Source organism: Branchiostoma belcheri, unplaced genomic scaffold, assembly GCF_001625305.1.
Source record: "Branchiostoma belcheri isolate BF01 breed outbred unplaced genomic scaffold, Haploidv18h27 scaffold2, whole genome shotgun sequence".
Lineage (NCBI taxonomy): Eukaryota > Metazoa > Chordata > Leptocardii > Amphioxiformes > Branchiostomatidae > Branchiostoma > Branchiostoma belcheri.
This window is the reverse complement of record NW_017803490.1, coordinates 5,255,559-5,279,120: the sequence shown is the minus strand read 5'-3', so window position 1 is coordinate 5,279,120 and position 23,562 is coordinate 5,255,559. Positions and strand designations below refer to the sequence as shown.

The 23,562-nt window shown below is 40.4% G+C and overlaps 2 protein-coding genes across 2 annotated transcripts in view; both read left to right on the top strand.

Annotated features, from left to right (window-relative positions):
* The window catches only part of LOC109468806 (microfibrillar-associated protein 1-like), a 6,272-nt gene extending 438 nt beyond the window's left edge, over positions 1-5,834 (top strand). Inside the window, exons 2-10 of the mRNA XM_019767146.1 lie at positions 198-249; positions 461-661; positions 1,101-1,284; positions 1,737-1,870; positions 2,191-2,299; positions 2,607-2,773; positions 3,325-3,484; positions 4,015-4,104; positions 4,495-5,834. Of these exons, the coding sequence (XP_019622705.1) occupies positions 198-249; positions 461-661; positions 1,101-1,284; positions 1,737-1,870; positions 2,191-2,299; positions 2,607-2,773; positions 3,325-3,484; positions 4,015-4,104; positions 4,495-4,680 (1,283 nt within the window). The 3' untranslated portion in view covers positions 4,681-5,834. The remainder of the gene's footprint in view (positions 1-197; positions 250-460; positions 662-1,100; positions 1,285-1,736; positions 1,871-2,190; positions 2,300-2,606; positions 2,774-3,324; positions 3,485-4,014; positions 4,105-4,494) is intronic.
* A 2,526-nt stretch (positions 5,835-8,360) lies between these two features.
* LOC109468791 (DNA-binding protein RFX7-like) lies at positions 8,361-19,769 on the top strand. Its single transcript, XM_019767125.1, has 8 exons — positions 8,361-8,714; positions 12,670-12,703; positions 13,701-13,798; positions 14,234-14,356; positions 14,995-15,200; positions 15,619-15,746; positions 16,253-16,435; positions 16,796-19,769. The coding sequence occupies exons 1-8, from the start codon at positions 8,614-8,616 to the stop codon at positions 19,301-19,303; spliced, it is 3,381 nt and encodes a 1,126-aa protein (XP_019622684.1). The 5' UTR covers positions 8,361-8,613; the 3' UTR covers positions 19,304-19,769.
* Positions 19,770-23,562: the final 3,793 nt, after the last annotated feature.

Sequence of the window (23,562 nt, the reverse complement as noted above, 5' to 3'; positions counted from 1 at the left end):
TACAGTGGATTCACTTCTTTGTGTATAATTTTTGCAGCAGAAGTTGAAACTCCCATAAGTCTTTACAAGTAAAGATTGCACGTTTAAGTCTTGCCAAGGTTGATTGGGAATAGATGGTATGTTAACTGCCTTTCTGGACTAAAGATGGGTTTATCAAACTCAATGCTCAACTTAATGATCCTTATTTTTTTCACCAGGTGAAATTACGATGGAGAAGGTAAAAGTGAAACGATACGTGTCCGGAAAAAGGTTTGTGACAGTTTAATTTAGTTACAGTTATAATTTATCAAAAGCCAACTTTGTATTCTTTTTAAACGTTCATTTCATCACTTATGAAGGGTCACTGGGTTCTCCCTAAAATTTAAAAAAGAAACCTAAGGGAACCCTAAGGTTAAACTATGCTAAGTAAGTATAATACATATATAGAACACTGTATTTACTGTCATTTCTGCCTACACAGGCCCGACTACGCTCCACAGTCCAGTGATGAAGAAGAGGAAGATGATGACTTCCGCCTGAAGCGCCAAACCGAGGTTATCATCCAACCGTCCGCTTCAAGTTCAACAGCTGCTGACATGGCCGAGGTGGATGACCCCCGTCTCAGACGTCTGCTCAAAGCTCGTGCTGCGGAGGACGAGAGCAGCGATGAAGAGTTGGATAGGTAGTCATGGATGTGTTTGTTTTTGTTTGTATTTATGTATGTAAGAAAAGCCTGCTTTGGCCATGGAGCAGTACCATATTATACATTGTCAAAAGTAAAAGTTTTGAAAGAAGTGCTTTGGTCAAAACATCATTTTCCGTAGAGACATATGTTGTTCAGAATATACATGTACATGATGTTTTCACATAGTGTAATTTGTGTGTAAATCACTTTATGTTTTCGGTACCAAAAGTTAATTGTCTGAGAGAAATGGACATGTTTGCGGAACTATACAGTTACGAAAGGTTTGCGGTTAAGAAGTGACTGCGAAAACTGTGAATATAAAAGTACCGCGACAAAGTTGTATTCTTCTCTAATTGTTAGTTAACTTACATCACCAACACCCTATCCTGTCTCTTTTGGATACTGCATGTTGTCTGTTACCGACTACCGCCCCCAGGGTTGCGCGTCACCGGAGAGTCCTGGAGCCGGAGGTTCTGGAGGAGGCAGATGAGGAGGATGAACCTGAGCGGCTGGCGCGGGAAGAGGAGAGCAGCGGGGAGGAGGATCTGGACGAGGAGGAAATCGAACGCCGGCGTATGCTGATGAGACTGAGGGCGCGGGAAAGGGCACAGGCTGAGGAGGTACGGTATACAGGGTTCTCCCGAGAATTTTTCGCAGCGTAGGGGTCAGGTACAGAAGGACAACTTTCCACGGTGCAAATCGAGCATCATGTCCCAAAATCATGACCACAGAGTATTCTCCCCCCAAATTTTTTAAAACTTATAACCCTCAGAGACATCATTTCCTGCTTATGGAGGGACAAATTTATCAAGTTATCCTTTCCTAACTTTGTCTATTGACTAAGTTAGATTCTGTAGCTCACTACTATGTGGCTTGTCTACTACAAGTAGTTGTCCTGGCCTATTATCCCCAGAAAGCTAGCACAATTGTGACAAAGTCGGCCAGTGGCCTAAAGTGATAGGTGGCTTTGGGGCTAAGCTGTTGGAATGGAAAAATAAATGGAAAAAAGGATAAATTTGGATACCATAGCCGGGTAAGTTTTGGAAACTGAACATTGTGTTTCTCCATACAGGAAGTCATGGAGCTTGTAGAAGAGGCAAAAGAAGAGGAAGAAGAAGAATCTGAGGAAGAGTCATCAGAATACGAGGAGTACTCAGACAGTGAAGATGAGGCTGGGCCCAGACTCAAGCCTGTCTTTGTCAGAAAGTAGGTTTACAAACTGACAAAAAAATTGTGATTTAGATACACATAGCCTTCATAAAATATCAATGTTATAAAGTACTTATCTTAATTCTTATTGTGAAGCAGCAAGTTGAAAATTAAAAGTGTGTTTCATCCTCTGTAAAAAGAGAAATTTTGTATACTATCTACCAAAGATTTGTTTTGTGCAGAAAATCTTGCTGGTTTCTTGAAGCAGTGCCCCCCATCTATTCAATTTAAAATTGCAGATGTACTACATGTAGTACCTAGATATCTGTAAAGTTACAGTGAGAAGATTGTATTCATCCTGATGTGTCTTACCACAGAAAGGAAAGGGTGACCATACAGGAGAGAGAACAGCAAGCACAGAAAGTGAGAGAACTTGAAGAGGAAGCCAAGAAGATGGCAGAGCTAAGAAGAAAGGGTACTCTTAAGGTATGTCCCTATGATTGGTGATATATATAACACCCCACACGAGGCACACTCATATTGTGGCACCACCACAAAATACCAGAATGTAAACAAACATGGCTGACAGCTGTGTTTCCAGCTTTTTAATCTTGCTTTTTAACTTTTTAACCGTGTAATAATTTGTCACCTCCACTTCCTGAATGACGCTTTTTTGCAATGAAGTAGGGTTGATTCAACTTACTTTGTAAAGAAATGACAAGAAACATGACTTTTTGTGTCATCCTAATGTTACACAATGTAGCTTTAAGCTTTCTTCTGTATCTGTTTCCAGATTGTTGAAGACATAGCGCGAAAGGAATACGAAAACAACCCCAACAAGCTAGAAGAAGACCAGTTTGGTGACATCGACACTGATGATGATAACGATGAAGAAGAATACGAGGCTTGGAAAATACGGGAACTCAAGAGGATCAAACGTGATCGCGAAGAGCGGGAAAAGTATGTTTTTTTGTTGATTTTTTGGACAACATTGGGTTCTGACTTCTGATACAAATCAGGTCTTTGTCATTGTTTGATTCATAGAGCAGGCCACTACAATTTGTAAACAAATCAAAATTAGACAGAAGTTATATTTTTCAAGAATTTTGTTGCAGTATTAGGCCATATATCAATGTGTTGTAGTAATGTTTTGGTTGCATAATTTTTATCGTATGTACAGCATAATCAATCTTTTTGAACAGCTTTCCAGTTGAAATATGCTATAGTGGCATAAACATATTGAAATCAAAAGCTGTGGAGATAAGACTGTGTGCACAAAAATCATCAGACTCACCAAGCAGTGTCCTTTTGAGCTGCAGCTTTGTTTTTGTTGTGGTCAGTTTTTTTAACAGGACTTGCTTTTCAGCCTGGAGAAGGAGAAGATGGAGGTAGAACTTATGCACAAAAAATCAGAAAGTGACAACATCAGCCCCACCTAGCAGTGTCCTTTTGAACTGCATCTGTTTCTTCGTTGGTGAGTTTGTTAACAGGATGACTATATTTCTTCTCAGTCTGGAGAAGGAGAAGATGGAGGTAGAACGTATGCACAACATGACGGAGGAAGAAAGGCGGGCGGAACTCCGCACCAACCCCAAACAGGTGACCAACAAGGCGCCCAAGGGCAAGTACAAGTTCCTGCAGAAGTACTACCACAGAGGAGCTTTCTTCATGGTAAGGAACACACCAACACAGATGAGGAAGAAATGTTGACTAACCATGCTTAGTTAGAACAGAATGGTTCATACTCAGCCTTATATCAGTCTTAGTGTATGAATCTTTAACAATAACAATGTCCAAGATGAATTAAATGCAGTCAAACTTGTCTCAGACAACCACCCATGGGGCCAAGGAAAAGTGGTCTTCTTAGACAAGTGGTCTTATACGAAAAGCATAGAGACAAGAAAAGACTGCAGGAAACAGGAAAACTGCAGCAAAATAATAGAACAATAACTTACAAGGAACTTATGACCATTTGCTATGTCCCTATGCAACACATAGAACCTTGTACAATGTAGATATCATACAGGGTTTGTTGTAATATTTGCTTGTTTTCCAATGTCTAACTCAGTTAAACAACCCCAGCCATTCAACAAATATAGGTTAGGACTTTTTACTATTGAAATCATCTGTGCGGGTTTTTAAAACCAGTGTTGTCATTGGCCAGCTTGTTCTGATACATGTAATATTGTGTATATTTCCAGGACCGAGACAGCGATGTGTACAAGCGTGATTTTGCCCAGCCAACCCTGGAGGACCACTTTGACAAAACCATCCTACCCAAAGTCATGCAGGTCTGTATGAAAGTGCAGCTCTACATATTACTGCAATATATATAGTAACTAAAGAAAACATTGTGTGACTCAAGGGCCAAAGAAATGGAGATGGGCACTGCCCTACATTCCATAATGATATGATACTGGAAGAACATAAATAGAAAACATACTGATACTCAAATATCCTCTGTATGAATACCAGTAAATCTTATTATGGTAAAACTAAAAGTAAATAAGAATTGGACATAAAATAAACTGTCTTATCCCATATTTTCTCATGAAAATTCTGTTATCAAAGTTTAGAATCTTTCAAGGTTAGAATCTTTTCATTATTAACTTTGAAACTTCTAGAACCAATAAGGTTCGGATGTGCAACAGTTGTAAAATTGCATTCTCTTCTCTCCACAGGTCAAGAACTTTGGACGGTCCGGTCGTACAAAATATACCCACTTGGTTGACCAGGACACGACGCAGTTTGACTCCGCCTGGGCGCAGGATTCTGCTCAGAACACCAAGTTCTTTGGCAACAAGGCAGGCGGCATGAAACAGAACTTCGAGAGACCGTCAGCGAAAAAGCGAAAAGCAAAGGAATAGTCATGGGTCATAGTGCAGGGCTAGGAATCCTTTTTTTCTGCGTACATACACTGGTGCAGGTAACATTGAAAATTACAAATTTTACCTGCCCAGTACCAATCAGAATTTGAAGAGTATGGATCATACTAAAACTGTTCAGAAACCATTGCCGTTATTTCTTTTATACTTCAGAGGTGGTAACAGTCAATGCAGGAAAGAAAAATCCACATACAGCTAGATTTGTATATAAAGCCAGCACTTGCACCAGTGCAGGTTGGGTGCAGGTAGACATCAGAAATACCTGCACAGCACTAAGGTCCATGTGTACTTTTTCGATCCCTGTATGTACATGTAGATGTTAGTTTTGATATGTGGTTAAGTGTTGGTAACCAGTCCAAATTCATGATAACATTTAGGAAAAGGCACTCGGAGGTACTGCAAATCTTGAAACATACGAGGTGGTTTTATTTTCTCTTTGACCTCTTCATTGTGAATTAATACACTGTGAATATGCATTTCCTATGTACTGTAGAACATAAAAATTGTTTTAAAAACAAATTCAAACCAGCATGAAGATCTCCTTTTCCCTCCTGAGTTGTGGATAAGCCAGTAACATTGTTTGATGAAAGATGACTGGGCAGTTTGTTATGTAGTTTACACAGAAAATATCTTTGTAAAGTTGAAAAAAAAAAGTTGCGTTTTTGTCCTTTGTTTCAAACTGTGGTCATCGATTTCTCTTTTTTTTCTTCAAAGCAATGAAAACTTACAGTAACTGTAGATCTTGTACATTTATCCATTACATATGATCCATTGCATTGAGTTTCAAAAGATAGGGGAAGTTAATTCTCAATTTCTCATATAATCTTTTCTTAGTGAATGCAACTAATACTACTACCCAACATGTACTGTTTACATGGTAAATACTGATATAATGGCTACCCCTCTTTTCTTTGGCAAACACACAATCGGTTTGTGCTCCTATATAACTTATAGACTAAGTCAATATGTACAGCGTTTTTTTTTTGCCACATATGCATTGTTTTAACTGTAAAGTGATAATGTACAAGCAAACTAGACTCAAGGCTAACATACCAACACCAAAACTATTCTACTCCAAAAGGGACCAGGTCGTATTAGGAATGGATCAGAAAAAGAGAGAAATATCTGAAAATTTCTCAGTAAACAAAATAAAAAGAGTCACCTACATGTACTTTTTTAAAACACATTTTGGGGCTAGAAAATATGGATATAAAACAACTGGTTTCATGTATTTTGTTGTCCTTAAAACTAACCTAACCCAAGGTCAATGTTATCAAAATCAAACATGGGCAACCCATCCTTTTGTTTCTTATATGTAACTGCATCTCTTCCAGTTTTGCAACATCAAAAATGGAAAGAGTGCTCTTTTTAAGGTTTATGTTCACAGGTATGGATTGCTCTGGTGCAACTATGCCAGTATATCTTCCCTCTGTCACAAAAATATGCTGTGTTTGTTTATTTTCGTCTACCAAGTCTAGACAAACATTGGTGATGTGATTTGAGGTGAAACACAAGGACAAGGTCAAAGAAAATATGTTGGTTGCACACTTGATTGGCAGTGTTGTTGACTTGCGTGGTTCCAGCACCAGATTGTCAACAACTTCTTGCCGCAGGGTTCAAGAACAACGATTTAGGACCTGGCAAAGTCGTTGTTTGCACATTACATTTCACCTTGAAAGCATTGTTTGCTGATTGCTATTTATGTACTTGACCTTTAACCTCTGTTGCTTAGCAACCTCTGTAACACCTGGTAAAAATGATGTTCTTGTTTTGTTGAATTTTGAGAAATTTTCTGTGGATTTCGACCATACACAACTTCAAATGTTACTGGATTGATGAAAACCATAGCTTTTGCACAGTCTAGTTTTATCCAAATTATTGTAGGGAATTCTTTATCATGGTGATTGACTTCATTTTAACCATTTGCCAAAATAATAGCTTGAAATGTTGAACTACAAATTCAGCAAACAATTCTTGAAAAATTATTGATACATGTTACTTTGATCCACCAATTTCTTGTTGATTACAAAAATGTACTAACATTAATTTTTTGTTTTGTAATCTCCAAGCAGATATTGGGATGGACAAATCATAATGTTTTTGAGAAGCCCGCTTAATTTTTCTGACTTATCCATAATATGGTTGTGACTGTCCTAATAAACATGACCAATACCTGGCCCTACTTATTGATAAGTGTTGTACATAGCAGGAACTGAGCATTCTCCAAGCAGATATTGGGAGAGGATAAATCGTAATGTTTTCTGATGACGAGGCAGTTTGACACCGAGAAGGGCAGCTAGGACAACGGTACAATTTAGTACCCCCAATATCTGCTTGGAGCTTAGGAGGTCCAGAGGACGGTGCACCCAGACAAGTGTCAACATTTCTCTGTGAGCTGACAGATTTTTGACATGGCGCCCCCCACCAACACATAAGACCATGCCCCCTTGTACATGTACACTTAGATGACTCACTTCAATGTTGTACTGAACATTTCTCAGAAATTGATTTCGACGATGACCAAGAAACCGACGGCGTCTGTCGACATCCGATGCAAAATTTCAAGGGTGGTTGTCGTATGTTTTCATTGAATTATGATAGGTTTTAATTGTTGGGTGGGTCGCACCCTGGTCACAGTGTAAATGTCAAACAGGGTGTAAGTAAGTTGTGTTTACTTCGACTTTGACCGGGGATGTCTGATGTTGTTTTAAATGGACTGCCAGGAATGATGTAGACACTTTTTGTATCATCATATGAGTCAATGCAAATGCAGTGATTTATTGGTGAAAGAGGTACTACATTGTATTAATGTGAAATGGTACCTAAAAAATTGTGTGTGTGTGTGTGTGTGTGCATTTTTCATATACTTTTTGGAATAAATTTAAGACACAACTCATATCAAATTTTGACTACAGTAACAACAAATAAAATATCTTAATGATTATGTAGTTGATGGTTTCAAAATGAAAATTCTTATAAAGTTTTAGTGCAAATTTTGATTTTATTTCTAGGCTTAACGTTAAGTAATATCTTCGACCATGGTAATGTACATGCATGGAGAATTAAATTCGGCTGTGCAATATATATATATGCCATCTTCACATAGACATGATTTAGACACCTACACACTGCATACTTTCACCTCCCACTCCTAATCATTAGTCAGATAACCTTTTCACTGTAAAATCTAGGTCACTGAATCTGCTAAATCCTCAGCATTGTTTGCCAGAGAAAATTTATGATGAACAGCTGTTCAATTTTATTCCTCTGAATTTGAGCAAAACAAGAGAATGCAATTTTTGTTATTCGAATCTTACAATGTTTGGCTGAAGGTTTGATGTGTAGAATTTTGTTTATTTTTGCATAATTTTGTGTATTGGGTGGAGGGAGGGGGCGTGTTTACCTTAGTGACCCCATGAAAATCGCATGCGTTTCACAGCTGCAAAGCACGGATCATTGGACTTTGTATATGGGTGTGCGTGGAAAATGTATTTTTTATTTTCTTCATTAACCGCGGTAAACACCTACACTTTCATACATATTGCATTTACAAGCTGTTTGAATTAATTTTTACGTATCCAATATGAGTAATTTAGCCGAATTGGCAAATTTACGTGGTAATTTGTACATTAAAAAAATACGTCATCTCAGTTACACCCCTCCATGGTTAATTGACCGTGTCCCCAATATGGCAGAGTGACTGAGGCTAGTTCCCCAAACCGGGGTGTTTTTCTGCCAAAATCTGCCCGTTTTCCGACGAAATTTCCCTCAGATTTTGGCCAGGACGAAACCTCAGACCATGTAGATGGAGAATTCTGCAGGAAAGTCGCGGTTAGCGCGGTTCTAGCGGCGCAGAAGAGCTCGATTTGACAAAAGTTGCTCCTGCCTTCATCCGGCCTCCCGAGCGAAAAAAATATGGGGGATGAGGGGGAGACTGCGGACACCGCCGGTACCCCGGACAAAAATACTCCGTCTCAACAACAGAACATGCAGAAACGACTGGAAAATACAATCAGGTAGGTCCTTTTCTACCTTCTCTACGATCGTCAGCCTTTAGTGATTTTATATTCCGTGTAATTTGTGGGGGAAATCGCCAAAGGGTATGATGTCACTCTTTCTCTCGTTTTCTTATTGTTTGCCGCATGTGATTTTACCCGCGATTTCTCCCCTTATAATTTATTTCCGTCAAAATCTAACATTTGTCCAAGGAAAAGCGTGAATACTTTTGTCTCAAAAAATCCAAAAGGAAAGGGAGGAAGAGAGAGGTAGAATGTGGGCCGAGGGTGTACGGTGTTCCCTTTCTTTTTCTTTTCATGGCCTTTTACCCACAGCTGTTCATATTCAAATTACCCAAGTTGTTTGTGTCCAGGCCGGTTCTTTGTTACTGGGTTGCTCCTGTATTTTTTGGCCAAACGCTTAAAGGGGATCAGATTAAATTTCTTTGAAGGGAAAAATCTTTAAGGGATCTCAAGCAATGCTGCGATCAGATTCTTAATTCTGAAAGAATATTACCTGGATTATAATTTGCATTTTGTTGACCTCTGACCTTTAACTAAATATAATAGGAAAAGTGAAATACCTTTATACCTTAAAACCTTTAAGTATCGAGGTCATTTAAAAGATTCTGATTGCTTGAAACAGACAATCAGGAAACATAGGAGCAATTTTTTTTTTGTTTTGGTCAGTTTCTGGCAGGCACATGCAAATAATTTTTTATTGGTAGTTAACGTTACCTGGTAAAGGCAAAGTATTGGTAGGAATATGCAAACTACTTAATAAATGTGTTGGGTTCTTTTACTTTATAATATATATATATATACAGTAATACTGTATTAATCTGTATCTGTATTGATATAGCCGGTATAACCGCCCTTCGGCGTAACACACCAGCTTCGCAGGCACGCGGTGCGGTGGCAGCTAGCTATATCACACCGAACGACTTGTTATATATTATGTAATAGTCAATTGTATCTGTTAAGTTGGTGGACTGTCAACATACATGTACAGCCCAGTGCATTATTACAATGCAGAACTTGGAAACAACAATGGAAACACAAGCAAACACACACTGAAATGTACTAAAATTTAGTAAAAACAAACCTTTCCTACTTAGACCAGAGCAGGCCATTCTAGTATGCATAGCTGCAGGATACATGACGTAAAAAGGCATTTTGTGAAAAAGCGAAATAATGTTACAATGTACACTATGTTAACTTTTTAGACAAAATGTGTGGTAAAATCAGCCTCTAAATACTGTAAATCACATTATATTTGTGGCTTTCGCAGTCACTTCTGTACTGTGAATTTATCATTATCGTGAACAAATAATTTGCCGACTTTCTTTTTGCTGCACCTGCCACCACCGCAAACACATAGTTCAGCAAACATCTTCATTTTTTCATGAACTTTTATTTCCGCGAATATAACGTGATTTACAGTAAGCTTTACAGTAACTGGCCCGGCTTTACACTGTAAATGGCCCACCCTTTCCCAGATATGTCAAGGTGAGTTGTGTCCACCCACACAGCCATTTAACCCGCTAAATGTCAAGGCTGATGATGCAACATTTGATGATTGAAACGCGATATTTCCCGTTGTACTAAATTCTCTCCAAAGAAATCCTGAATTTTTGGACAACTTGTCAAGGCTGATGTTACAATACTAAGTAATTGAAATGCTTCCGGTCGTACATTTGTACTAAATTCTCTCCAAAGAAATCCTTAAGTTTCTGACAGATTGATGTTAAGAATTTCAAATGCTATATTTCCGGTCGCACTAAATTCTCTGCAAAGAAATCCTGAATTTTCTCATGTAATTTGTGGATAGCTTCTATGAGTACTGTGACTCACCTGAAATCTGAGCAAGTGTTGAACTTGTAAAATGGGTGTGGACTGACATTCCATAGGAAGGGTTATGACTACATACATAGTGGTACATAAATCACTGTTTTATGCATTATAAATCATAGAAACTTAAGTGAACTATCCTTGATAGTTCACGGAAGTTTGTATAATTCATTGCATTGTATGTACGCATACTTATGGTTCAATGTTGCAACATTGTGGTTCAATGTTGCATTGTTTTAATGTTGTCAAGGGGTAAAGTATATTACATAATATAACCAGGGCTTGCAATAGTGTAATTCACTTGACGTTTGCAGGAGCAAAAGTTCGCCGCCTGAGAAGAAAAATGGACATGTTTGCGGAACTATATGTTCATAGTGGCAAAAAATGGAAGTATTATAATTATAATATAATATTAATAATAATAATAATAATAGTTATATTTCAAGGGTGATCATTTAAATCAATGATAATAAGAAGTAAACACATGTACAGTAGGATCAAAGTTAACTATCAAACATAATAAAGCATTTACAGAAATTCCCAGAAATTGTAAACAAGCTGGATGATAGATTTATAAAGGGGGTGGAGATACGACCCAATATACTCCTGAATTGCCCGTTCTTGAGAGCACTGTTTCTCATAAAATCCTGTCCTGATGACCAATAAAAGCATGCCATGTTGACAGGTAATTCTATCTTCTTTGCTTTCAAGCTATTTATGGTGACCTTTGTCCAACCAATGGCAAGAATCAATATGCTTTCTTAAATGCATTTTGTAGCACCATTATTGAGAATTTGCAAAATCCAAATACATTTATTGTAGACCACAGATTAATTTATTCATTGAAATTATTTACTAGATTTTGAACATTATTGAGTCAGATTATACAAGACCCAAAACTAGACACTTCCAATTCTGCCCCCCTCCCCCTTCGCCATTACCCAGTTAACATACCTTTTATAAATTATATAAAAGTAAGTTGCAAATTACAATAATACCAAGATTAAATTCTTTTTTTACATCATTTTACATACATGTAATTTCATAACCAAGCCATAACTTCTCAACTTAATTACATTTGAATGCATTTTCAGCCTTTGGAATGCATTCATGTATACAAACATGTATACAATGTATAATCTTATGATGCTTAATCTTTAAAATCAAAGTACCTGTACATAAATATCCACAATGAAGCAAGTTTCCTATCTAGACTCTTTCACTAGATAGGAGCCAAAATTAGGTCATGTAATGCATATATACATATTTCTGTTACATGTATATGGGCCATGGATGCCTGAAATAAAGAAGAAAGAAAGAATATACACACACATCTACACTATAATTGAAAAATCATTGATTAACTAGAAACTTAATCTTTCTATGACAGAAAAACCTCTATCAAAATTGCATACGATTTCACATTGGGAAGATGGTGTGATATAGATATTATATAACACCTGATGCAACATTGTATCATGTGTATTGGGTGCGTGAGGTGTCATAAAACGAGAGCTTGCAATGACAAATCGCATACTTGCCTGATAAGACAAATTGAAGGGGTCTCTGGGGTATAGAGTGGATTTGTGTTGTCCAGTGACTTATGGTCAGGCATGTCCTCATGTCATTAAAGGCATCCGATGCAATTTCAGGGCAGTAGAATAAAAAAAAAGTATTCTGGATGAGGAAATCTGTCTGATTTTGACATTTATAGCCACTTCTTGGCACATTTGATACTTGAACCATTTGAAATACCACCAAAACAAGCTATGTGAGGCCTCTACATGTATTTTTTTTTTGAGTGCCATCCATACATTGTAAATACCGGTAGCTTTAGAACCATCCTACGATACAAAACAAGCAACCGTTTTCCATCCGATGAGCGACATCGCATTTTTGCCTCACAGATATCAGTATGCTATGGGATAGGCTTGATTCAAACTAAATGAATGGCACAAAAATTGACTTTGTTTTGGCAGTTTTGCCGCCTTCAAATTACCCTGAATGCCTTTAACACACCAGTCTTTGTTAAAAGAAAGAACGCTTAAGCACAGTAGTACCCATGGAAAATGCTTTAAAATATTATTAACTCAATAACTGTTCCCATATTTTTGGTGTCTTTCAGTCAATCAGTTCAAGACAAGATCTCAGCAATTGTGGTAAGTTGGACCTCTGATTTTCTGTGTTAATGCAAGTGATACAGTCAAACCTGTGCAAGATATATATAACCTCAACATAAGGATTACTAGGCTAATGTTACCACTTTTGGTGCTAAAAGTAGTTGCTTAGACAATTTCCCCTTGACACACAATGTCATATATATATATATAGTAACCACTTGTAGACCAGATTTTCTTGGTCCCCTGACTGACTGGTCTTCTTGGATAGTTTTCTCTGTATACTGTAAATCTTGAAATTTTTGTGGTGGTTTTGTTTTCACTTTTTTTCAGTGACCTCTCTGGTTCAACAGTATACAAATAAGGTCCTGATTTGTTGAGTGGCAGTACCAAAACAAGCTGCCAGGGACCCCAAAATCTAATCATTTCAAGGTCTCATGAAGACCTACCCACTTACCAAATATCAACACAATCCATCGTAGCCTTCTCGAGTTATCATGTTTGCAAACTCACTCACTTACAGACACACGAATGACAACCAAAACATAACCTTCTTGACAAAGGTAAATCCTGCTCCCTTCTTGATCGATTGGGATCAATTCAAATGTGTTTAATGTCAGCTACAAATCTGGTACAGAGGTTTAAACATTTCCTTTGGGAAATAAGCAAGATAGGATAATAAGGAAAGAAATATGATTAAAGTTGGGCTTAGAACCCTTAATTTTGACTTTCTGTGACCTCTGGGTCAGTGACCTAGAGTGCATGAACCTTAGTAGCAAAGGGGGCACGGTTTATAGAATACTATATCTACACAGTGTGTTCTGTATCATGCGATAAAACCGACCTGTGGGAGGGCTGGGACTGAGGGTGATGTCATGCCCATCCAAGAAAACATACATTTCATTGCAGAATGTGCCAAAATTTTGTTTCCCTAAACAATATCAATTACAGTTATTCCACCATCCAATTCAGTATTTGAATTTTATCACGGCCAATTTGTTTAAATTTTAACTGTCCGAATTATTTCCCACCCACACAGGAAGACGTGTCGTCCTTCTCAGACTTGGAGAAGCTGCTGCTGTACCTGAAGCTGCCAACAGGGGGCGCTAGGAAGCATGAGGAGTTCAAGCCACAGAAGTAAGGCAGTCAGTTTCTTCTAACTCCTTAGGAATGCTCACTTAGAATTTACACAACTGGTCCCTTGACATTGTGATGGTTAGAGCCCTGGGTCCAATACTGGGCCAGTTTATCTGTACATGTAGTACCTAAGCACATCGGCAGAACGTACTGTACCCGCACAAAACCCGTATTGTATTTGGCATAGCACTTCGGCAGAATGTCCCATATACATGTAACTTATAAGGTAATTTTTGTGTATGTAACAGGGTTAATACCCTGTCTGTACTTTCCAAATGTTATGTAGGAAAAGATATCGTCTGCAACAGGCAAAATTCTGATGCAACATTGACCAAAAATTCCAAGGAAAACCATCAAAATTATCACAGGCGCAGTACATTCTGCTGTATTGCTTAGTACCCACCCCTTCATGTAGATTTGTTCTGATGTCCACAGTGCACAGCCCTCCAGTATGGCCTCTCGTGTGGAACAAACAAATGCACTCCACTGGATCCGCAGTCATCTAGAGATCCACCCTGACACCTCACTACCGAAACAGGACGTGTTTGACGAATACAAGTGAGTGGGTACACATCTGTAGTTAGTTACAGTACGGTAACAGAAAGAAAGGGGAAATGGTATAACCACAGACTGACAGAAAGGTCGAATTGGAGGTCAATGTAGTCATCCTGGAGGCTAGGAGGAAGTTGGATGTTAGAATGGTCTCCCTACATGTACAGGCAAACCAGATAGTCCAATATAATTATATCAGGCACCGTTGTCTGCAGGATATTGTACAGAGCTGCACATTTCTTGCTGCCTCTGTGTTTCTGCCTGCACAGATAAAAAAAAAGTTGCTGGTGTCTTTCCTGTTGTCACGTTACCATGACAACGGGCTAGAAGAGATCCAACTCACAACTTTTTATGTTCAGCAAAGGAAAACTGTTTGCTCTGTTTCCACTCTCTCTCTTCTTCTCCAAACAGATAAGGTCAATGGCCTGAACCAGACGGTCTGTCACCATAGTATCTAGTGTTGGATTACATCATGTTGCAATTTTATAGCAGTAGGGATTTAGACTCCTGTCACCATATATATGAATGTTTTTGAGTTAGAATTAACAGAGCAGACCATATACGAAGGTAAACATTATGCATTTGCTTAAATGCAAATGTTACCTTTCAAGTACATATTGAAATACCACTCTTCCTTTCTCCAGGACATATTGCGATAACATGAAGTATCGTAACCTGAGTCCGGCAGACTTCGGGAAGATGATGAAGATGGCGTTCCCCAACCTGAAGGCGCGGCGGCTGGGCACTCGAGGGAACTCCAAGTACTGTTACGGCGGGCTGCGGAAAAAGTCGGAACTTCAACCTCCCTCTTTCCCCTCCCTGGACCTTCCTTCTAAGACAGACCAGGTTAGTACTGGTTTTCCCATCAATTGCAGAAACTTTGTGGTGTGTGACAGAAAATTTTTGAAACCAATCCATCAACCTTCATGGGCAAAGTTCACAAAAATCGTGGGAAAAAATATAAAAACTTCCAAAGGATCACCAACAACCACTCTCAACCCCATGATTTGCCTTTCAAAATGTTCAAAATTTTCTATGACAATTTTACCCACATATTGGCATTAATGTTCTGCATTTTCTTGTGTCACAGCTCATCTTCTTTCCACAGGAAGCATGTAAAAATTAATGGATACTTGTAGCTGTCATAGAAAATATATTAAGTTAGTTTGACATGCAAGTTACAGTTCTGATTTTTATGCCATGAATGTTTTATTTGCTACACCAGGCAAACACGTCTACAGGCTTACTCCAGAGCCTCTCATGTCCAGCGGAACAGAACGATGACCAGATCGTGTCGGCAGCGAGTTACCTGGTGTGTGAGTGGGCGCAGGGCACGCTCAAACGCTCGTTCGACACCGTGCTGGACCTCGCTCGCTACCTAATCCTCAACAACGTGGTACGGCCAAGTTAAATTGTTATTTACATGTTGGATATCATAGTGTTAATGTATTGGAATGAAATGTTTGTCAAACTTTTATGTTCCTTTTTACAGGTACTTTACAAACAGCATCTTTGGCTAAGCTTTGGTAAAGTGGTTTAGGGAATTTTATGATAATAAGAATATAAATTAGTTTTATTGTAACTTCAATTGCCATGGCTTACATTTAGATTTTGAAGAAACTATATAATTATTCAAAGAAATAATGACTACGGTTTTTGAACAGTTTTGATCTCTGGTGTGATCCATATTTCCTAAAGTCAACTCCAAGAGAGTGGTGCAGGTAAAATTTGTCCGGTTCAATTGACATACACCAGACTGTGCATGTATGCAGAGAAAAAAAATTAAGCCCCGCATTATATATAAAATATATATGATGAAAAGTACAGGACAATAAAAAATGTTTTGTTGTGTTTTTTTGTGGACAGGTATAAATGGTTCACCTGTTTGTATCTCACCTGTAGGTTTCGCGAGCTTCGACGGCCGCCTTCACGGTTCTCCACGCGGGCGACAAGGCCACAACGTCACCCCGTGCTGGCTCAGCCAATGGGGGCTCCTCGCTGAAGCCGCTACTGTCGCCGTCACCGTTCGGCAAACCTCTCGATGCCAAACAACAATTACAGCGGAAAATCCACAGAAAACAACAGGTAGATTATGTCTCTGGTATAATTTAACCTTTTGCACACTAAAGTAGCCATCTACCAATTCTCTTTTGGGTGGGGTTAGGCAGCATGGAGAAGGTTAAGAATATTTAGAAAGTTTTACAAATACGTTACCCCTTTTTGCTTCAGGAGTCACTTCAACCAACACTATGCATGAAAAGTATTTGTGTCTGTATAGCTGGTATAACTGATCATGACCTTAGGTGTAACTTTGTGCTTTGCAGGCACACAGATGTAGGTTAATCTGTTTTTTGTCAGAGAACAAAGAACATATTGCCTTAAAGAAGAAATTACAAATCTTTTTGTTTCTGTTGAAATAATGTGTTTTTCTGTCATTTTTTCTAGGCTGAACAGCTAAGGAAGTTGAGAGAAGAACAGGGTGCACCTGCATCTCAAGCAGCAGAACCAGTCACCCCTCCACAAACACCAACCAATCAGGTCGTGTCTTTCCAGCTGCCAACCAATCAGGTACCAGCCTCCCCCATCAAGCAGACCAACCAGGTGGCAGCTGTCATGATCAAAGTGACCAATCCTGTGACAGCTTCTCCCATGACTCTAACCAATCAGGTGCCTGCTTCCTCCATTGCTCAGGCAGATAAAGATAAAACTGTGACTGTGACATCATTGAAACCCTCTAGCTCAGGGGATGAAACCAAACATGACACACAAGACAAAGGACCAACAACAAGTAGAAAAGGTGACCAGGGTACTGGAGTATCAAGTTCCTTGAACAATGGGTCTAAAACTCAGGATTCCTCTAAGGCAAGTGCAGACGCTGTGAACTCAGGTAAAGAATTAAAGGGGGATATCGTTGCCACAATAAGTGCTGCTGGACAGACAAAGAAGATGGTAGCTCCAGGGGAAAATATGTCAGCAACGATTGTCCTGCAGGGCATATCAGACACTAACAAGGCTGTGAGTGCAGGGGGTGGGTCGTCAAGAGACTCTTTGACTTTAACTGTCGCTTCTACAACTAACTCCTCCCAGGGAAACTCTTTAAACAGTGCCTTTGGAAAGCAGGCCAGTAAGTCTGGGAGAAAAGAGGCCACCGGACAGGTTTCGATGCAAAGGGCGGCGGTTGCAAGCGTGGCCGTCACTCCGAAGGGCAGCATCCCGACGATTGCGGTGACGCTGCCGTACTTCTACAAACTGGTGTCTCCCGTCGTGACCACGTCCTCTTGTTCTTCAACCACTCCAACTACCTCGTTGCAACTGAACGCTGCTGTATCAAGCCAGAACCCGTTAGCCGCGGCCATGCCTGTCGGCACCGTCCTCTCTACCGGCGCTGCGCCAATCATCCGGGTCGTTTCCTTGGCAACTACGGGGGCACCGTCGGCGTCCGTTTCGAGTGCGTCGGGGCAGCTCGCCGCCTTGGCAACACGACAAGTCGCAGCCAATCAGAAACCTGGTACCGCAGTCGTCGCGCTTCCACAAATATACACCACAACCAGTGAAACAGCCATAGCTGTTCCCATCGCTACAGTAACGTCTGTTGCCAAGGCAACATCTGTTACCATGGCAACTACATCATCCCTTGTTTCGGCAACAGGCAAGGCGAAGGCTACGGGTACAGCTTCGGAGAAGAGACCAGCTAGCGAGGCTGCTTCACCCGCAAAACGACTGGCTGTGAGCCGGGTGGGGGAAGAAAGGATGACAAACAGCAACACGTCACAAAACAGACAGAAGAACGTGGTACAGTCAGAAAATACACCTCAAGAAGGATCCCTCTGCACAGAAACAGTGGCCAGTACTCAGCAAAGACATGGACAGCCTCAGAATCCTCCATTGCAGGTTGTTAACGTGAATACGCTAGTTGCTAATAGCAACAGGTTGCCACAGGAGGCCCCGCCTAGCAACCAGAGCTACAGTGGTGAGCTGAAGCTGACCACGCCCAGTCAGGACTTGCTCTCACCAAATCAGGAAGTTAGGAACATCATGCAGCAACCTTCCCACCCCTCCTCAAAACTGGCATCCTCCAACCCAAGCACCCCAGGGACAAGAAGCAAAGGCAACACTCCATTGCAGGAGATTGCAGAGTTGGTAGACTGCCAGTACGGGGCAAACCTCACATCTCCACTTTCTCACACCAACACTCCCACCCCGAGAAGCAACCTGCCCTCCCCCGTTATGGAGATGGAACATGCCACGAGGCAGCAGGTTCCACTAGGACAGGATACCATGATGGCTTATACCACTCTCGCACAGGAGACACAGATCAATATACAACTGCAGCAAAAGGTTGTCCAGGACGCCGTGGACCAGGTGATCCAGTCCACCACACCAATGTCCACCCCACGAGCCACCCCTACGCAGGGAATGGGCACTCCCAGGGCCACCCCTACCCAGGAAATGCTCACTCCCAGGCACACGCCGACGTGTATGTCCATGTCTGCGCCCAATAGTGTACCACCAAGTCCCGTGGATCCGCGGGAACCGTTTTCGTTCATGCCCATCCAACAGAACCCCGTGTACGACGACGCTAACATCAGCATGAACACGTCCAGTCCCATCAAGCCGATGCAGAGACCGCGGGCGACACATTTCAACGCCAACAACTCCAACTCCAACCCTGAATGGGCAGACAAACAGCAAGGGAACCCTTCCACCAGTCGACCGCACCCCCACCCAGTTATCAAGAGACCATTGCACAGAGGAGCGGCGGCAACAACAACGGCAGCGTACAAAAGCTCGGCGGCGGTTCTGTGTTCCGTAACCCCAACAACCCGAACGAGAGTGCAGCCGTATTTCGGAGCCCGACCAACGGGCAGGACCACATACAGCAAATCAGACAACGGTTCATTCAGGAGAGGCTTGGTCAGAACAGGTTTTCCAACCACCCGGCGTACGCCATGAGGAGAAATCCTCACCGCAACCTCTCTGGCGGGTCAAACTCCTCGCTGACGTCCCCTTTGGTTTCGCCGTGTAGCAGTCGTAGTGTCACGCCGGTCTCTCCAATAATCGAGCACGGAAACCAGATGGATACGAGTTACGGCGGGCTGAACCAAAATACCGGATCGAGAATCCACCTTCCACAGTCGCCAATTTACCCAGCAGGCCAAGCGGGTATGGGCTACCCGGTGCAGAATCGTAACCGCCATCGAAACTTATCCGGCTCGATCCTCTATTCGCCCCACCATCAGTCGAGTTTGAGCGCGCAGCTGAGGGCGTACACTCAGCAAATGCATCAGCAGCAACACCACCACCAACAGCAGCAGGCTGTTCCAACAGACCAGCAGCCTCCCACCACTTTCAGGAGCCAGTCAGTGCCGTTACCCGAACTTCTGAACAACCTCGCTGGTTTCAATAACTATAACCAGCAGGTTAACGTTAACCAAGACTACACAAACATGCAGAACCAGGCAAACGTAGGAACCTACGCGGCAAAGCGAAACTTGACGGAACTGTTGGAGAAGGAGAGCGCTCAGGGTTATTCCGATGATCAGACTTACGAAGACGTTAGCAATGCCTTACAGGCGAATGCAGGGAATTATCAAGAAAACATTCTGCAAACTGACTTCCAAAATGGCGGGCAAGGTCAGGACGAAGCGCAAAATCAGGGATATGGCGTGGACCAGTTCGGAACACAAACATGGCCGACTGGCGGGTCAGGTAGCGCGTCTCCGGACCTGATAAACGAAATCGCGGCAAACTTGGCCTCCATGGAGGAATTCAGTAACCTCGACAGCAACTCTTTGTTTGATCCGAGTAAAGTACCGGACTCCGACACGCCGTCGACGCTGGACGACATGACGAGTCTTCACGACGTCGGCTCGTTCCCGGAAATGTGCGACGAAACTGGCGCGCAGGGCTGCGGCGGAAGCGTCACCGGAATGGACGTGATCGGGGGAAACGGTAACTTTGCTCTCACCACGAGCACGGGGTACGGCGTACAGGGATGGTGAGAGTAACGATTCCGATTGTTCTTCACACCCCTTTGAAAATGATTGAGTCCAAAGCTGTATGAAAGTCTATGTGCTGTTGGGTGGTTCCATTTTCGAGAACGGGGATGGTGTTGTACATAGTCTTTAACATGGAGAAAATCATACGTTGTACAGTCAGATGATTTTTGGAAGATTGTTGTGTGGGTTTAACCAGAAATTTGTTTACAGGGGAACTGTCAGCTGTAACAAAGTATGAACGTGAAGTTTCTAATTATCATGAACATAGTTTAACTGCTCACACCAAAAACATTTTCCCATCTTCTGCCCAAAATCTATAATTCCGCAAAAATTCTTATAGACAACAAAGTGAACCAAATACTTTTAAATTTTATTGCTTAAAATAAGCATTTTCAAATCTTCAACAAAAACCCTTTTTTTAATGGGAATAAAACTTTTAAATTAGTTACTGTTTGTATAGAATTCTGAAATGTACATTTTTGTAAAGCTGACTGTGAGCACCTCGCAGAAAGCAAGCTACATGCAAAGAAAGTGGTCACTGTATCTTCATTGGTGAGCCTACACTTTTGGTAAGAAAAAGAAACACATACATGATGGTTTATACATTATCTAGGTATAGATTTGCACAAGAAATTGTTATTCAAGCAAGTGGATAGGTTTCAAGTAGGATCTGCTACTTTTTGTCAGTGGAGGCTACTTAACGAACGTTTGACAGTTTTCGAAACCTACTAGTAACCAGTTGCTTGAGTACCAGCTTCCTTATGGATCTCATTACCTGGATGCCTAACCTTTATCAACACAAGTATGTATTTAGTTCTATTTGGTCACATTTTGCAGGGTTGAGTGAATGGGTATTACCAAAAACCTCAAAAGTACAAAAGTAATATAAAACAACATAAAAAGAAAATTTGGACAAAAACAAAAGATAGCCAACATACTTGGTAGTTTCCGGGTAGAGTTGATTTTCAAACAGTGTGCAATAATAGCAAAAAAGCAATAAAATACATTTTCAGAAGTTATTGAGAGTATCTTTGGCAAGGTAAGTCCAAATTTCTGGTGTTAGAATGTTGGGACTCAATTTTAGAATTGTTGTATCCGTTCAAAAAAAGTTTCAGTAGTCAGAACTTCTTGCTGAAATTTTGTTCAAACTATGAACTAGTTTGCTTAAAGGTAAAACTTTTTATCCAACCCAAAGATGTTCTTTCACTTAGAGCTTTTGACCAGTCACTCTGGTCTTCCTCAGTAGACTGACCCAGTGAGGCTTGTCACATGGCTTCTTTGAAGTGTAACGTCAACACTGGGTCAAAGGTATCTAGTAGACAATGACAAAGAAGCCACAAGACAAGTCTCACTGGGTCAGTCTACTGAGGAAGACCAGAGTGACTGGTCGAAAGCTCTAGGTGAAAGAACTTCTTTGTGTTATGTCAAAAGTAATTAACTTTTAACATCTAACTACCGACACAGAATCTGATGAACTTTCCTGATAGTATGAACCAGTTTATTGTTACCAAAATACCCAAAAATGTAGCTATATCTGTTCTTTGCTCTGCTTCCTGTCTTGGTGCTAATTGTTTTGTACATAATCTAGTATATCAAAAGTAGTGAAGATGAACTAGAAAAATGTTTTTTGATACATGAATGACTAAAATTGCTTTTTAATTCAATGATATGATTTTAGATGTGAAATTTTAAAGCGTTTTTTTTATTTCCACATGTATAACGTTACTTTGTAAAATGTCCTTACACAACTGTTCAAACAAAGTATGCCGACACAAACATTTTTCTGGCAATTTTAAATCTTGGAACCTCTTGAAATTTGATTTATTCAATGCAACCAATGAAAACCTTCCTAAAGAACAACATTGATTGATTGATTGAAACATTGACCTGACAGTTTTTGTACTTACCACGACAAATGTACAAAATACGAAGTCTATCACAGTGTTTGTAGCAACAACTTGACATAGTCCATGTACCTGATCCTAGCCCTCATTGTGTGAAACTGGTTGTGAGAGCCAGTCAGAGCTGGTTTAAGCTGGAAAAGAAGAACAAACTAACATTACCACTACTACTGTTGTTTCTTCCGAAAACATTTTAAAGGGAAAATAAGACAAACCCCTCTTGAAGCTCTTCCACTGCTCATGTATTGACTTTGGAAAGAGGGGGTCCTCAAGTTTTTATATGCATCTTCACTCCCCCTTGTTGGGTGTACATTGATAGGTGTACTACAACCACATTTACATTGTCCATGCAAATTACAGCTTAGCTGCTTGTTCAGCACAAAAATATGTGAATATTCTGATGTTATTATGGTAACCACATGGTCAATTATTAGAGTTTAGGACTTCAGAGGCTTCTGGAACTAAAATTTAAAACATAAGTAAAAAAAAATGGTCAGTATCCTATAAGAATAGATCTTAACTCCACCCCTGTGGTGTTGCCAAAAGTTGTAGCAACCCAGTTTCAGTTGACCTCTGATGACCTTTACTTGACCTGTGACCTTTGGTGTGCTGTGCTGTTGCTGTGACCTCAGTGTGCCTGGTATCCATGGTAATGTGTGCAAACGTGTCATATGTAATGTGAATTAATTACTGGGCTTTCTATGACAAGCTTATATACTTCTGTACAGCAAAGTAAACTGATACAAATCCATGTGATCTTGCCAGCACATTTTAATACGTCTCAATCCTTTAAAATTGTACAGCTTTTGGTTTTGTGTTTTGGTTTTTAAAGTTTGTTTTTGTTGATTGTTCTGCTGTTGCCTTGGAACTGCAATGTACTACTGATATATTTCTGAATCAGCAAACAGTTCGGCCAGTTGTAATTTTCCATACATGATTCTGTCCTTTTTGATATCCATACAAGCCATAAACACATTTATAAGGAAAATGTTCATGTTGATTCACACAGGATAAAGTCTATAACAGATAAGAACACCTGTAAATTTAATTTTCAAGCAGATGTTTAAAGTGGATCTTGCACTGTTTTTGTCTCCTACACATGTACATGTAAACATGTACCTCACAGAGAGGGTATCCTGAAAATTGGTTAGCCCTCCAAACATCTGCTTGGAGATTAGAGAATATGTGTTTAGTACTGCAATAACACAATAGTCAATCCCTGTTCTAGACTTATGTATGCACATATGGTACAAAATGTTTGACAACTTGGAAGCCACCAAATCTGAATGTTAAAAGCCACTACTGCATACAT